We start from the raw sequence: 14,431 nt of genomic DNA on the forward strand, positions 1-14,431 counted from the left end.
CCGATGTCAGAAGGACTACCAGGCCTTCTCAGGTATCCTGTTCATCTCTCCTGAGGAAACCAGTTTCCCCCTGTGGGGTCCTTGCCCTCTGCGACTGTCCGCCAGCATTGGTGACTCTCCCTTCGTTTCTGCTCGTGGTCTAACTGCCTTTTGTTTCCGGCAGGGTCGTCCTGGGATAAATGGACTGAAGGGGGAAAAGGGAGAGCCAGGAGACTTCAGCGGTGGTTATGGATTTCGGGTGAGTCTATTCTTCGCCAGACTGCTTTATTTGATAGAACCCCTGCTTTGACCTCAGCTTCGATCTGATCCTGTTTTCCTTCATTATCAGAGTATTCCAGGCCCTCCAGGACCCCCGGGACCTCCTGGACCACCCGGTCTACCAGCGCCAACCTTCGACAATAACGTAAGTGGATTGCACTAGCGTCTGAGGGTAACAAGTGAAGCGTGGTACAAGGCGACTATCTCACCATGATGTCTCTACCTATCGCCCAGTACTAGTTTCTGAGGCAGAAGGCCCATCGGCTCATTCCACTCTGTTACCAGTGAAACAGTGAGGGAGCGTGCTCTATGCAATTGTGCTTTGAGATGATTCGGAGAATAGACAGGGGCTTGGGAACATTCCAGGTTCAAGGTCCTGTCTTCATGACTTGGTGTTTACACAAGCCTTTTGTCTATTCTCACAGAAGATCCCAGAGTGTAAAGTCAAAGAGGTATTCCCCCGTGTCCTGGCTAAAAAGTGCTTCCCAGCCAATGGGTTTTTCAGCAGGTACCACCTTCCAGTCCGTCGAACACCTCCAAGTCATCTCTCAGCCCACCATCTCCAGCACCGAGGCCTTGATTTCACTCAGCTATGTTGGAAAGGCTGTATTATTCACTTGCCCGACACAAAGAGATGTTATCACAGGGAGAAATAGTAGCTGATCCTTACAATAGTGTGGTTGAATAATGAGCAGACGTGCCCTCTGTTTAAGCCCTGCCCATGGCTATGAAGGGTCAACCTAGATTTTAGCGCTCAGACCTATAGGGGGGGCGAGAGGAACTCACTGCATTCTCTGAGACAAGAGTGCCACCAGTGAGCTTGGAAAAGTGGCATGGGCTTTCAGCAGATTGACTTGTGTTACCCGTCTTTTTTGAAGGTGTTTGGTACAGGAGCTAACTCCTACCCAGGACTTCTTGGATCGCCAGGTAATGACCCATCCATGGATCTTACTGCTCTTTTGTAATCTGTCTGTGGTTTATTCTCCAAAAAGCAGCCTCCCACTGGGATCCTTAGTTCTGCTGGAAGGAGGGAATTGAGGAGAGGCCTTACCCTTAACCTTAGTGGTGCTTACATGAAATGCTTGGTTTTCCACTGGACGTGGGCTAGGAAGTAAAATGATCAATTGTCATCAGTCTTAACCACTGCCTGATTTGCTGGGTCTATCTGGCACTTTTGGTTTTAAATTCAGATTTTGTAGTGTCCATGTTTCTCAATAATTGGCGCCAAACTGATTAGAAGTAAATGGTGTTCCTCCTGGTCACCAAGTTCAGCGACCACTCACTGGCATTCATTTGGTTTGCTTAGTCACACTAATCTGCAAACCTTTTTTTAAAAAAAGTTTCTGATTGATTCAGTAAGTTATTGTTTAACTTTCCCACTCTTGTATGGCAAGGCTAGCATTTGTGGCCCATTCCCAAGTGCCCCTCAGGAGCCAGTGCTGAGCTGTCACCTGGGTACTCCCATTAGTTACAGAGTGTGGGTGTAACGTTACTGGGATAAATGGTGAGCCTCAGTTTGAGCAGTGTTTCAAATTTCAACCTGTTGAGCCAAGTGGATCTGTGCTCTTAACATGATAATTCCAGCTCCCTCTCCTCACTCAGGTCCGAAAGGAGAGCGAGGCAGCCCGGGTCATCCAGGGCCCCGAGGGGACAAGGGGGAAGCGGGCCAGCCAGGAAATCCAGGCCCACCCGGTGAGTAGAGAAGGATCTCAGAGGGAACAGTCACAACGTTTGCTTTGGGAAGGGAATACGTGGACAAAGATGAGGGGGAATAGCCAGAGTGTAGAGTTCTAACACATATTTGTGGGCAGGCAGCTCCTAGGTTATGGCAGGGTTCGTTCCTGAGCACTGTTCATAATCCAAACTGGAAATGATCAACAGTGTGTGGGAGATCATAAGCACAAGAGGTTCTGGATATCCAGAGTAACACACAAAATGCTGAAGGAACTCGGCAGTAAGGCAGCTTCTATGGGGAGTGTTACGTACCCCGTAACTGGGTTGCCAAACCAGCAGAAATGGACCACTCAGTTGGAGTCTGGATTACTGGAACTAAGAAAGTTTTATTAAAGAAATAAGCAACACAGTACTCTAATAGTAGGGATATAAATGCAACAGGTTAACACTGAATAAACACACATACACAGAACTAGGATAATAGGGTCAATCAAGCTCTATCACAGTCTAGGGGTAAGATGATCAATCACAAGTGACAGAGTTCAGTTTAGTTCAGTTCGCAGTAACCGCCGTCATGCCGTTGGAGAGAGAGAGAGAGAGAACGAATGAATATGCAAATCGGATTCCAAACAGACCTTCGATATTCCTCGCAGTTAGCTTTCGGGCGAGCCCTTTGTAATGTCTTCTGAGGTCACCGACTGTGACCCCTCCGTTCCAGACACAATCATTCTTCAGCGGTGAACCTGGCACCCAGGCAAGGGCGGACACACACACCAGGTTCCCGCTGACTGTATCTTTCCACCCCGTGCGTCTATGGCTGGTCCTGCGACCAGACCTCCAAAACTCCCACTGACTTGTGGGGGCGCACCGCGTTCAGGGTCTCGTTACCTCATGGTGTCGTGTGTGTTGTCTTAGCGAACCTGCCCCTTTTTATCCCCCTGCTGGGGTATCACCTGTCCATCACACTTCAAACAGTTCAGGGTTCAAAAGGAGCCGGTCTTGACAATACTCAGACCGGTGTCTCCTTCCGTTAAACTCTCTCGTCTCTTCATTAACATTTCCAAATGCTGCTCCATTGTCTTACTTATCTCTCTCTCCTGAAGACAGGTGGCAGATCAACTGTTGATCCCACTGGTGCTAGCACAGGACAGTTAACATCTTAGTCTATGTGTACTTTTGTAACCCTCTTTCGTCACAGGAGAAACAAACATACAATGTTTTGGCCCAAGACCCTGGTCTGTGCGTTAGAAACAGCTGTGATGGGAGAACAAGCAGGCACGGGAATTGCAGCCGTCCGGCCGACCTCGCTGACTTAGAGAGCACGCGAGTGTGCCTGCTCGGCGCTCCTAGCTCTGCTCTCCTCAATCCAGCGCCCAGTTGCTGTGGCTCTGCAGGTGGAGAGAGGGGACAGGACGCATGTGGATAGGTACATGGAAGGGAGGGACTTGGAAGGTTATGAGCTGAACATGGACAACTGGGACTAGCTAGGAGAAGGCTGTGGTCGGCATAGATAACTGGGCAGAAGGGCCCATTTCCATGCTTCGGACTATGAAATACCCCGTTCCCACCCAGCAGAAGATGCCTGCAGCCCTGCGGCAGCAAGTTCATCCCAAATGCTCCTTTGTTTATATGGTGTGTCCTTAAGTTAGGCATTTGTTATGAAGGAAGTGATTGCATGCCTTCAACATCGGAGGAGGTAATTCCGCCCTTCTATTCTGAAGTCTGGTCTGATCCACAGATCAATCCGATTTGCCCCTGTAAACTACTCTCTCACACTGTCCATCAACTGATTCAGCTATCGCCCTGCACTTGGAGTGGGTCTTCAGCAGATGGTTAACCACACTGCACATCTTAGGCTGAACTTGCAAACTCCACACAGACATACCGTGGGTCAGAATCAAACCTGGGTCACGGGAGCTGTGACGCAGCAGCTCTATGAGCAACACGATTGGTTAGCTTTGCAACCACAACCAGCCTGCTGTGATAACAGTGTGTTATCCCCACTCCTTGCCCTTTTAGAGCTTACAGTATTTTCCAGGTAAGGATGGTGTGAGACTTCAAGTGGGAGGGGGAGGGGTTCCAATTCATCTGCTAATTTTGCCCTTTTAACTTTAAACTTGCCCGTGTTTGGAAGACGCAAATGAAGGGACTTGGCAAGATGATCTGTTCCCTCTGGTAGATGGTACATCAAGCATTGATTATAAAGGCAAACACGAGGAATCCTGCAGATGCTGGAAGTTCAAGCAACACACATCAACGTTGCTGGTGAACGCAGCAGGCCAGGCAGCATCTCTAGGAAGAGGTACAGTCGACGTTTCGGGCCGAGACCCTTTTAGTCCTGATGAACGGTCTCGGCCCGAAACGTCGACTGTACCTCTTCCTAGAGATGCTGTCTGGTCTGCTGCGTTCACCACTGATTATGAAGGGCTGAATGATTAAAGTGGTGGACAAGCACTAGGAAGAATGGGAGAGACCGGGACCATTGTACCTCTGGGCTCTGCTACCTCACAGAACTTCCCTGAGAAGTGTAAGGGCCCGCGTGCAGTGAGTGGGCCGGAGTCACCGCTGACTCCCACCAGTCAGGAGCTCGCTAAGGCAGCTCCACCTGAGGAGACCTGGGTCAACAGTTCAGCCATTTTGGTCTTCATACCTGAATCAATACTCAGGTTGCTGTTCTCTTCTACTTCAGGAATCATCCCATACGATGTGTATGAGTATCACCCTGGAGGCAGGGTAAGTGCTGCAAATTTCTTAACTTGCTGACTTGATTCTCCGAATCCCTGTGGCTGCAGTGCTCGGCTGGCCAGCTGCCTCCACTGTAACCCCAACCCTTTACTCTGTGCCACACACACAAAACGGTGGAGGAACTCAGTAGGTCAGGCAGCATCTGTGGAAATGAATAAATAGTTGATATTTTGAGTCAAGACTCTTCATCAGGCCTGGAAAGGAAAGGGGTAGATGCCAGAATAAGGAAGTGGGAAGGGGAGGGGAGGGGAAGGGATGCAATCCGGCAGTTGATTGGTGAGACCAGGTGAGGGGAAGTGAGGCAGTGCGGATGAAGTAAGAAACTGAGAGGTGATAGGTGGAAGAGGTAAAGGGCTGAGGAAAAAGGAATCTGCTAGGAGAGGAGAGTAGACGCAGGGGAAATGAGGACCGGAAGAGAGTTTTTGGGCGGCGAGGCAGAAGGCAAGGGTTCCGGTCCGAGGGTGACCAAGTGAACAGCTGGGGTGTTGTGGGGGACATTCTGTGGGAATATTGACCGACGACCTGGATAGGTCCGGAACGATATTCGTACACGGTTCCTTGCAATCTCTGATAGGGTGGCAGGGAGGGAGACTGATGGTGACAGCAACAGCACGGAGTTTGAGTGGGAGGAGGTGGAGAGAGGGACTAAGGACAGGAAGGTGAAGGGTCAGAAGAGAAAGAAAGGAGGTGGGTCTAGTGTAGGTGGATCAGAAAGTGAGGGAAGAGAAGTTGAGGAGAAGGGCCCAAGGGTAAAATTGCTAAATGTAGTGGTACGATTTGAGGGGGAAGTGGGAGTAAAGAAAATCGATCCACTTAAGCTAACAAAAATCATCAGAGGGCAAGTAGGGGAAGTGAACCATGCGAGAATTTTAGGAGATGGAACCCTGCTGATAGGATGTAAAACTGAAGAGCAGATGGAGAAGGCAATGAAGGTGACTAATGTTGGGAAAGTCAAAGTGTCCAGGGTTGTAAGAGTTGGAGCACAAAGGGTCAATGGTTGCAAGGGGCTGATATCCGGGGTTCCCCTCAGTGTTAATATGAAGGAGCTAGTGGAGAACTTGAGAGTGAGGAGTAGTTCAGTGAAGAGTGTGAAAAGAATGACAAGGGGAGCAGAGAAAAGGGAGACTGAAACCGTTCTGGTAGAATTTGAGGATAAGGTGCCTCCAAAGGAGTTATATTTTGGATTTCTATGATACAGTGTAAGAGAATATATATCAAAACCTATGAGGTGTTTCAATTGCCAGGAGTTTGGGCATGTGGCCAAAGTGTGCAAAGGAAAGAGAAGATGTGCAAGGTGTGGTGAGGAACATGAATACAGAAAATGTGGAGCAGGAGTAAGACTAAAGTGCTGTAATTGTGGAGGTAACCATAGTGTAGCGTATTGGGGATGTGAAGTGTTGAACAAAGAGGTGGAGGTGCCGCAGATAAGGGTGAAGGAAAAAGTCTCATCTGCTGAGGCAGTCAAGTTGGCAGGACAGAAGAAAATGAATGAGGGAGGGTGTAGCAAAGAGCAAGCGGCAGCTAAAGAAAGGCAAGATAAGAAGAATGCATGGATAGAGAATAAGAAATTGGTAACCTTTATAGCAGGAGTGGTAAACGCAACATATGAGATCAAATCTAAAACTGAAAGGATTCAAATTATTGTGAGAGCTGCAGAGCACCATTTGGATATGATAGGATTAAAATGGGAAGAAGTAAATAATGAGCTCAGGGTACAGTCAAGTCAAGAGACAGTATGTGTGGGTTGATATTACTAATAATGCTGCTACTTCAATGGAATGCAAGAAGCCTGATTGCGAATGGACAAGATTTCAAGCAGTTTATAGCTAGTAGGAGAGAAAAGCTAGATGTTGTGTCTATCCAGGAGACCTGGTTAAAACCTAATTTGGATTTTGTTTTATATGGTTATGAGGCAGGAAGGTGAGACAGGAGAGAGTGGGGAGGAGGAGGATGTGCAACTTATGTAAAGCAAGGTATTCCTTATAGAATACTAGGTGTAGGAAGTGAACAAGAGTATGTGGTAGTAAAAGTATGGGCTGAAAGGAAAGAGTTGGTGATTGTGAATTATTATAATCCAGGCAAAAGACTAGAGTTAAACAAGCTTGAGGAGGTAGAAGGGCAGAATAGTAGTAATGTTGTTTGGTGTGGTGATTTTAATGGACATAATGTATTATGGGGGAGTGACAGGACAGACATCAATGGTCAGGTAATAGAGGAGTTGCTAGATGAGAAGTATTTAGTGTGCCTAAATATTGGCAGTAGTACTAGAATTGATGTTAATACAGGTAAAGAGTCTGTGCTTGATCTTATATTAGTATCAAACTCCATTGCATCAGTGTGTGATTGGTTAGTGTACCAAGAAGGAACTGTAGGGAGTGATCATTACCCAATCTGGTGCAAGATAAATATTTCTGCCACATTGGTCACAGAGAATACAGGTGGGAAATGGATCCTTGAGAAAACCAATTGGGAGAAATTTCTGGAAAAAAGTGATAGATACCTAAGTCAGATCAGTGATGGAATGGACATAGAAACACTTGACAGCATATTAAAACAAGGTATAATATCAGATGCATTAGAATCCATTCCTAAAAGTACAGGAAGAACAAAGAAGAGAGTGATACTATGGTGGGATGATAATTGTAAGGAAGCAGTGAGAAATAGAAATAAGGCATTTAAACTGGTTAAAATAGCTCATAACTTCCAACATATGATTCAGTACAGACAAGCTCAGGCAGTAGTAAGGGGGACAATAAGACATGCTACAAGGACGCACTGGAGAAAGTATTGTGATTCAATCGGAAACACAACTCAAGTAGGAGAGGTGTGGGGGATGATAAAAAGGATGGGAGGGGACAGGAGAGAGTGGAGGTACCCAGTTCTGCTTGATGAAAATGTGACTGCAGGTTGTTGACAAACACTTTTGTTATGGTACATAATTCCGATAATTTGTCTGTGAAGGGAAGAAGAGGTAGAAAGAGAACAAAAGCTGAAAATATGGAAGCTTTATGTAGGAAAACTAACCCTGACGGTATGCAAGATGTCCCTTTCAGCATGGGAGAATTAAGAAAGGCACTAGATAAAACAGGAAGGACTGCGCCGGGTAAAGATGAAATATGTTATAGTATGATAAAACACTTGAGTGAAGGAAGTGTGGAGAAACTACTGCTTCTGTATAACAATGTCTGGGATGAAGGGAGAATACCAGGGAGCTGGAAAGAGGCAATAATTATTCCAATAAGAAAACCTGGAAAAGATGCCAGCAGGCCAGGAAACTACAGGCCAATTGCCTTGACGTCACAGGTATGTAAACTTATGGAACGTTTGATAAATGAGCGGTTAGTGTACTTCTTGAAAAGTAGAGGTATGGTGGCTACGTATCAAAGCGGATTCAGGAAAGTAAGGAATACTATGGATCCAGTGTTGTGTCTAGAGGAGGAAATAAAGAAAAGCTCAAGTAAATAAAGAGACAGTGGTTGCAGTTTTATTTTGATGTTGAGAAAGCTTATGATACGTTATGGAAAGAGGGGCTCCTAATCAAGCTACATTTAATGGGAATCGGGGGGATGGGGTGATGTTCAATCGGGTTAAGGACTTTCTAAATGGGAGAACCATTCAGGTGAAGATAGGATCAGAGCTATCAAGCCAGTATGTTGTAGAAAACGGGACGCCTCAGGGGAGTGTAGATATGGGAAGAAGTAGGGGAGTAAAGTGGAAGGAGCAAGTAATTATAAGTAGACTGAGGATTGGGCACAGCAACCTTAATGGTACCCTGGCCATCATAAATAAACATCCAACAGGTTTTTGCGATCTATGTCAGGAGACTGAAACAGTAGAGCATATCCTTATTTCATGCAGGAAATTTGCACAGGAAAGACAACAAATGTTACAACAATTACGCAAAATAGGACTGGTAGAGAACAGTGTTAAAGGTTTATTGGAATGTGGGGAGAGTGATCAGGGGAGGAAATAGTTGTTTAGTTTTTTAAGGGCGATGGGACTGGAAAGACGGCTTTAAAGTGAATGGACAATGAGGGACAATAAATCCTGAAGATGGCAGTCATGCAACAGTGTGGATGCCAACTGCCATTAAAAACTCAAGGAGGAAGAAGAAGAAGAGGAGAAGAGTAGACTATAGGAGAAAGGTCAGGAGGAGGGGCACAGAGAGAGGTTATAGGCAGGTGAGGAGAAGGGAAGGGCAAGAGGGGAGCCAATCTGGGGAATGGAAACCGAGAGAAGAGGGTGGAAAGAGAAATTACTGGAAGTTGGAGAAATTGATATTCATGCCATGGCTGTAGGGAAGGCCATGGACTGATGTGTCTGAGTCAAAACGGGATGTAGAATTAAAATGGGTTGCCATTTTAATCTTTATTCTGTGTAGACGTCTTTACACACTGACCTTTCTAGCAGTTTCTGTATACTGTTTATAATCTGCAATCACATTTCTAACCTTTCATTCACCAGAAGGCCCCAGTCCTTCTGCTCCACGTCCCAATCACCAGAGCCCTGGTTCCCATATTCCCTTTATATTCACCAGAGCCCCGTTCCAGCACTCCCTTAAAACTTACTGAGTTCCCTGGATATTAATGCGTAACCTCTTCAGGAAAATGCTAAATAAGGAATCACACACAGAATACTGGAGGAATTCAGCAAGTCAGGCAGCATCTACAGAAGGGAATGAACAGTCGCCATTTTGGGCCAAGAACATAGGAATCTGTTGGAGTGTTAAATAAATAGTGCCTCATTGTCTGGAAAATCTGCTACATTAAAGTGCTGCAGTAACAGTTGTGGTATATCCTTAAAGTATCTGAAGTTGTGCATTTACCGGTGAATGTATTTACCCCTGATCTAGACTATCAGTGCTGCCAATCCTTCACTAGCCCTGGAGTAATCACTGGATATAACTTTGGGATCTATGGGGGAAAATCTCTGGGGTACACCATAGGGGTGCAACAACACTTATTTGATGTAATGATTCCTTTGAGTAACAAAGAGGCTAATAGGCCCTGGAAGGTGATGTGACACCTTGTTACGTACCAATAGAGGGGAGCATTGGGAATGGGGTGGTTAGAGGCCTGTGACTTAATGCTCCAATCAGCTTTCACCGCTAAAAGCTGCGAGCATATTGTCTAATTTGCATCTTTTTTTGTTCCTAATCCAACCTGACTCACTTTATTTTAAGGTTTTTCATCTTCTTCCTTCCACACTTGTTACAGGGGGTGAAGGGAGAGCGAGGCAATACGGGGCTGAAGGGAGAAAAAGGAGAGCCCAGCGGTGGCTATGGTTCAGGGATACCTGGTCCACCAGGACCTCCCGGGCCTCCAGGAAGACCAGGGCTTCAGGTAAGATCCCTCCAGTGGGTGTTCCTGTATGTCTACATTTGTGGATGAGGTGGCAGAGGTGAGGATTTAGGGATTTAGGAGGTGAGGAGAGTCAAGAGTCTGAGCTTTGGCCATTCAGAGATTCCATGTGATATCAGTGGGTGGGGGGATAGCACCTCAGTGTTGGCCTGAAAGAGAGGACTTAGCTTGATGCAATGTGTGCTAAATACGTGGTTAACCTGTCAGTGCCCTTTGATGGGAATTCTCAGGACAATGTAGAACAATTTCATCGACGATGTTGTAGAAGCAGATATCAATCAACCACAGATGCTGGAGATCTGGTATAAAAGCAGAACTTTCTGGAAACGCTCAGTAGGTCAGGCAGAATCTGTGAAGAAGGAAACAGCTTTTCAGATGAAAGACCCTTTTGCAGAGCCCATAAAGTTTTTTTCTGCAGATGATACCTGATCTACTGGAGAGATTTACAGCAAATGGTGCTATCCTGTATGTCACTAATGCAGAAATATGCCCAGTTTTGTCCTCCAGCAAAGCCATGGAGTGACAAACTTCAACCTGGAAATAGTCACAATCCTTTTCCATCCAGAAAGATGCCAGCTTCCCCTGACTTATGATGTGCAACTGTTTCTACGAATGATGGCACGGTCTGCTTCACAGCTCCAGAGGCCCAGGTTCAATCCCGACCTCGAGTGCAGTCTACGATGTGCTCCAGTTTCTTCCCACGTACCAGAGACATGCAGGTTGCTAGATTAACTGGCCACATCTGAAGGAGGTTAATAAGAAGATAGAGAAAATAGAATGGGATTGGTGAAGGATTCAAGTAAATGGGTGGTTAATGGTCAATGTGGACTTGATGTTCCCATATTGAATAGTTCCAAGCTCTAGGGCAAAGCCCTAGAGGTTGAGTGAATGGATGAAATTGTGGCAGAATGAATATAGAGAAAGGAACTATAAGATTATTCTCCTTAGTTGAAGCTCAGATAAGAGTATTGTTTAAATGGCGTGAGACCATTGAATGCCAATGTTTGGAGGGCTGTGGATGCTTCTGGAGGTCCTTCTGTGAGAAACATGCAGGTGAGTGGCAGGTAAAAGAAACATTATTTTTGGGGGCACTGTAGTACAAGATTAGGGAAGTCTGTCTGCAACATTATAGGACCTGCATTACTACGTGCAATTTTGGTCTTCTTAAGGAAAGACAAACCTGTCTTGGAGATGGTGTAGAGAATATTCAGTGGACAGATTCCTGGGAGGGAAGGTGAGGACATTTGTCCTGGAGCATGAGGGGAGACTTGATAGAGGTATACAAAATTATGAGGGGTATAGATAGGGCAAATGCAAGCAGGCTTTTTCCCACTGAGGTTGGGTGAGACTGGACTAGAGGTCATAGGTTAAGGATGAAAGGTGAAAAGATTTAGGGGAACCTGAGGGGAATCATCTCATTCAAAAGGTGGTGCAAGTTTGGAAGTGGTAGATTGCAACATTTGAGAGAAGTTTGGATAAGTGCATTGAGGGGAGTGCTATGGAGAGCTACAGTCCAGGTGTGGGTCAATGGGGATAGGCATGTACTAGATGGGCTGAAGAGCACTACAGCATAGAAACAGGCTCTATGACCCTATGATAGATTGATTCGACTGTCCTGCCATACTAAGTGTTTTGGAAACAAGGAATAGTAACTTCATTCCGAGGGGGATTGGTAAGGTGGGTGCAGTGAGGAATTTCCTGCTGCCTGGGGAGCCTCAGGAAAAAGAATTGGCTGTGAGAGAGAAATAAGGAAATGCTCCTTCGCTCAGATGAATATAAACCTTTAGAACACTTTGTCCCACAAAGTGCTTAAATGCACTCAAGGATGAGATGTCGGTAATCAGCAGGTAACAATCAGATCAGCGGCAATGTTACTAAATGGAAGTGCAGTCTTGGTGGGTTAGGAGGGTCTATCTGGCCCTCTTTTGCTTTTACTTTCTATATGAAATCAAGGCCTGAAAACGAGGGGAAATCTGACATCTGTTACATTGTGGCATTTGTTGAACATTATTATCTGAGTAAGCAATCTATTCCATCAACCAGGGGCCAAAAGGAGACAGCATTGTTGGACCTAGAGGACTACCAGGCAATCCAGGACCCCCAGGTTACAGTTACCCAGGACCTCCAGGACCGCCAGGACCCCCAGGACGTCCTGGCTCATCTGTGCTGCATCTGCCTGGTGTATCATCGGGGCAACAGACAACAAGTGGGTTTCTTTTTCTTTTATTCTGATGTGCAAAATAATTCTTAAATGAAATTGGGTGGATGGATATTGAGTTGAGAGAAATTGTTGTTGAGGAGAGGATTTGGTTAGAACAGAGGCTTTAGTTTAGGTGGAAAATATGTGAATAGGTCGGAGAAAGATTGAATTTTGTGCAGTGTTAAGGATGGAATAGAGTTGATTTAGTTTATTGGAGAATGTTCGGTTATATTGGAGAGGGTTGGTTGGGTTAGAGAGTTAGGGTGAGTTGTAGAGGTTTGAGTTTAGTTAGGTTGGAGACAGTTTGGTTGGCTTGCAGAGTATTTAATTGTTGGGGTAATGTCCCTTTGGGCATGAAAGTTTATCTGTTGAGCTGCAGATTTGCTTAAGGGTTGGGATTTGTTGGGATGCAGTGAATTAAAATGGCTTGGGATGTATTTGATGGGATGGAAATGACTTAGTTGTAATAGGAAATGTTTGGGATAGTGAGAATTTAATTAGGATGAGGATGGTTTGGTAGAGTTTAAGAGTATTTGAGCCAGAGAAGCTTTGGTTGAGATTGAAAGTATCTGGGATCAATAAGATTTGGTTGATTACGGAAAGAGTTTGATCTGGTTTTATTGACGCAGAGAGGATTTGATTTGATTGTGATTGAGGGGCTGGTTGATGTGGAGATGGTTTATTAAGCTGATGGGATTTGGGGGAGAGTTTGAGAGGTGAGTTCAAATTATGATGCTTACTGTTGTTTCCAGGGCCATTGATCATAGCCCTCATTATAGCATCTGCTAAATCTCGTTAAAACTGACTGAGACGTACCTGGCGAAACCTCCAATTTTATGGGAGGAAGAAAGGAAGTAACAAGAAAAGACTTCTAAACTTGTTTCCTGAATTTGATGAGGAAAGTCAGATCACACATCTAGCTACAAAACAAGTATTCCAACCAGTTAATGAATCTTCCCCAAACTAGCTCAAAGGATTCATGTCCACACGTGGGTGGCCGTGTTCAGTTCCCATGATGTAGAATTAAAGTTCTCTCCTTTTGTCTCTTTCCCGTCCGTTAACGGTCTCTCTTTCCCCAAACCCCTCTATCACACGCAGGTGTTGTTGGCCCACCTGGTCCCCCTGGACCTCCTGGTCCCCCAGGATCGTCAGCCTCACCTTCTGGGGTAAGTGTGGCCTCTTGAACACTGAACATGGCTTAAGATCTTGTGTGATGCACTGCGGGGAATGTGGGTGATGCTGAGGGTTCCAAAATTTAAAATAAAACACAATCGTTTCTGATCGGACTCTAGTGAATAAAAGACTGAATGGCTCGTAGGTGAGAGGGGAACTACAGAAAGAAAAATCCATCAATAAGAGTATCCTCTATTGGCTGGGCTGAAGCGTGGGTCAGGATTTGGACTCCCAGATAAAGGGCCTGTGAGTGATAGACTGCAGCCATGACAACCTTTTGCATCCTGGTCATATCAAAGCAAAATGGATAGCCCTTAAAAAGTCCAATAATTCTTCAGCTGTGTAATCGGTCTCCTTGACATTATCAATATCCTGCAGGTAACAGTGCTACAGACCTACCAAACAATGCTCAGCATATCTCGAAGTCTACACGAGGGAATGCTGGCTTACATCTTAGAACGCGGGGAGCTGTATATCCGAGTGAGGGATGGCTGGCGGCAGGTTTACGTAAGTGCTTTTTCACATTCATGATTGCTTCAGATCCTGGTCCGATGGGGGAGAGGGTACTTATTCAATCCCTTCAGCTTCACGTTGTCCAGAGTTGATGTGGTGTTCCACTGGAAGGAACTCTTGGCCTCACAATCTATCTCATCATGGCCTTGCACCTTATTGCCTGCCCGCACCACACTTTCTGTGTCACTGTAACACTGTCCCGTGTTCTGCTTTGCTTTTCTCTTGAACTGGCTCGATGCAGTAATGTGATGAAATTATCTGTATGGATGGCGTGTAAGACAAAGTTTTTCACTGTACCTTGCATAATAATAAAACAGTTTACTAATTTACACTATTTTCACATATCCGTGCAGGATATGTACAAGTTTCAACAGATGCACATTAATGTATGTAGACACATACACAAAGTCATGTCTTCACAGACACTCATGTTCAAACACTGATGTATTTAATGCAAAAGCAATACATATTTGTGACATTTACTCATAGATACACACATTTCCCAATG

At 45.5% G+C, this 14,431-nt stretch overlaps 1 protein-coding gene across 4 annotated transcripts in view; it reads left to right on the forward strand.

The window, feature by feature from the left end:
* Positions 1–14,431, forward strand: part of LOC140199377 (collagen alpha-1(XVIII) chain-like) — a 295,614-nt gene that overhangs the window by 271,169 nt on the left and 10,014 nt on the right. For all 4 annotated transcript variants that reach the window (XM_072261365.1, XM_072261366.1, XM_072261363.1 and 1 more), the window contains 9 exons: positions 164–238; positions 329–403; positions 1,137–1,185; positions 1,861–1,950; positions 4,622–4,665; positions 9,894–10,019; positions 12,081–12,243; positions 13,336–13,403; positions 13,789–13,917. In XM_072261365.1, coding sequence (XP_072117466.1) covers positions 164–238; positions 329–403; positions 1,137–1,185; positions 1,861–1,950; positions 4,622–4,665; positions 9,894–10,019; positions 12,081–12,243; positions 13,336–13,403; positions 13,789–13,917 — 819 coding nt within the window. The remainder of the gene's footprint in view (positions 1–163; positions 239–328; positions 404–1,136; positions 1,186–1,860; positions 1,951–4,621; positions 4,666–9,893; positions 10,020–12,080; positions 12,244–13,335; positions 13,404–13,788; positions 13,918–14,431) is intronic.

Source organism: Mobula birostris, chromosome 6, assembly GCF_030028105.1.
Source record: "Mobula birostris isolate sMobBir1 chromosome 6, sMobBir1.hap1, whole genome shotgun sequence".
Taxonomy (NCBI): domain Eukaryota; kingdom Metazoa; phylum Chordata; class Chondrichthyes; order Myliobatiformes; family Myliobatidae; genus Mobula; species Mobula birostris.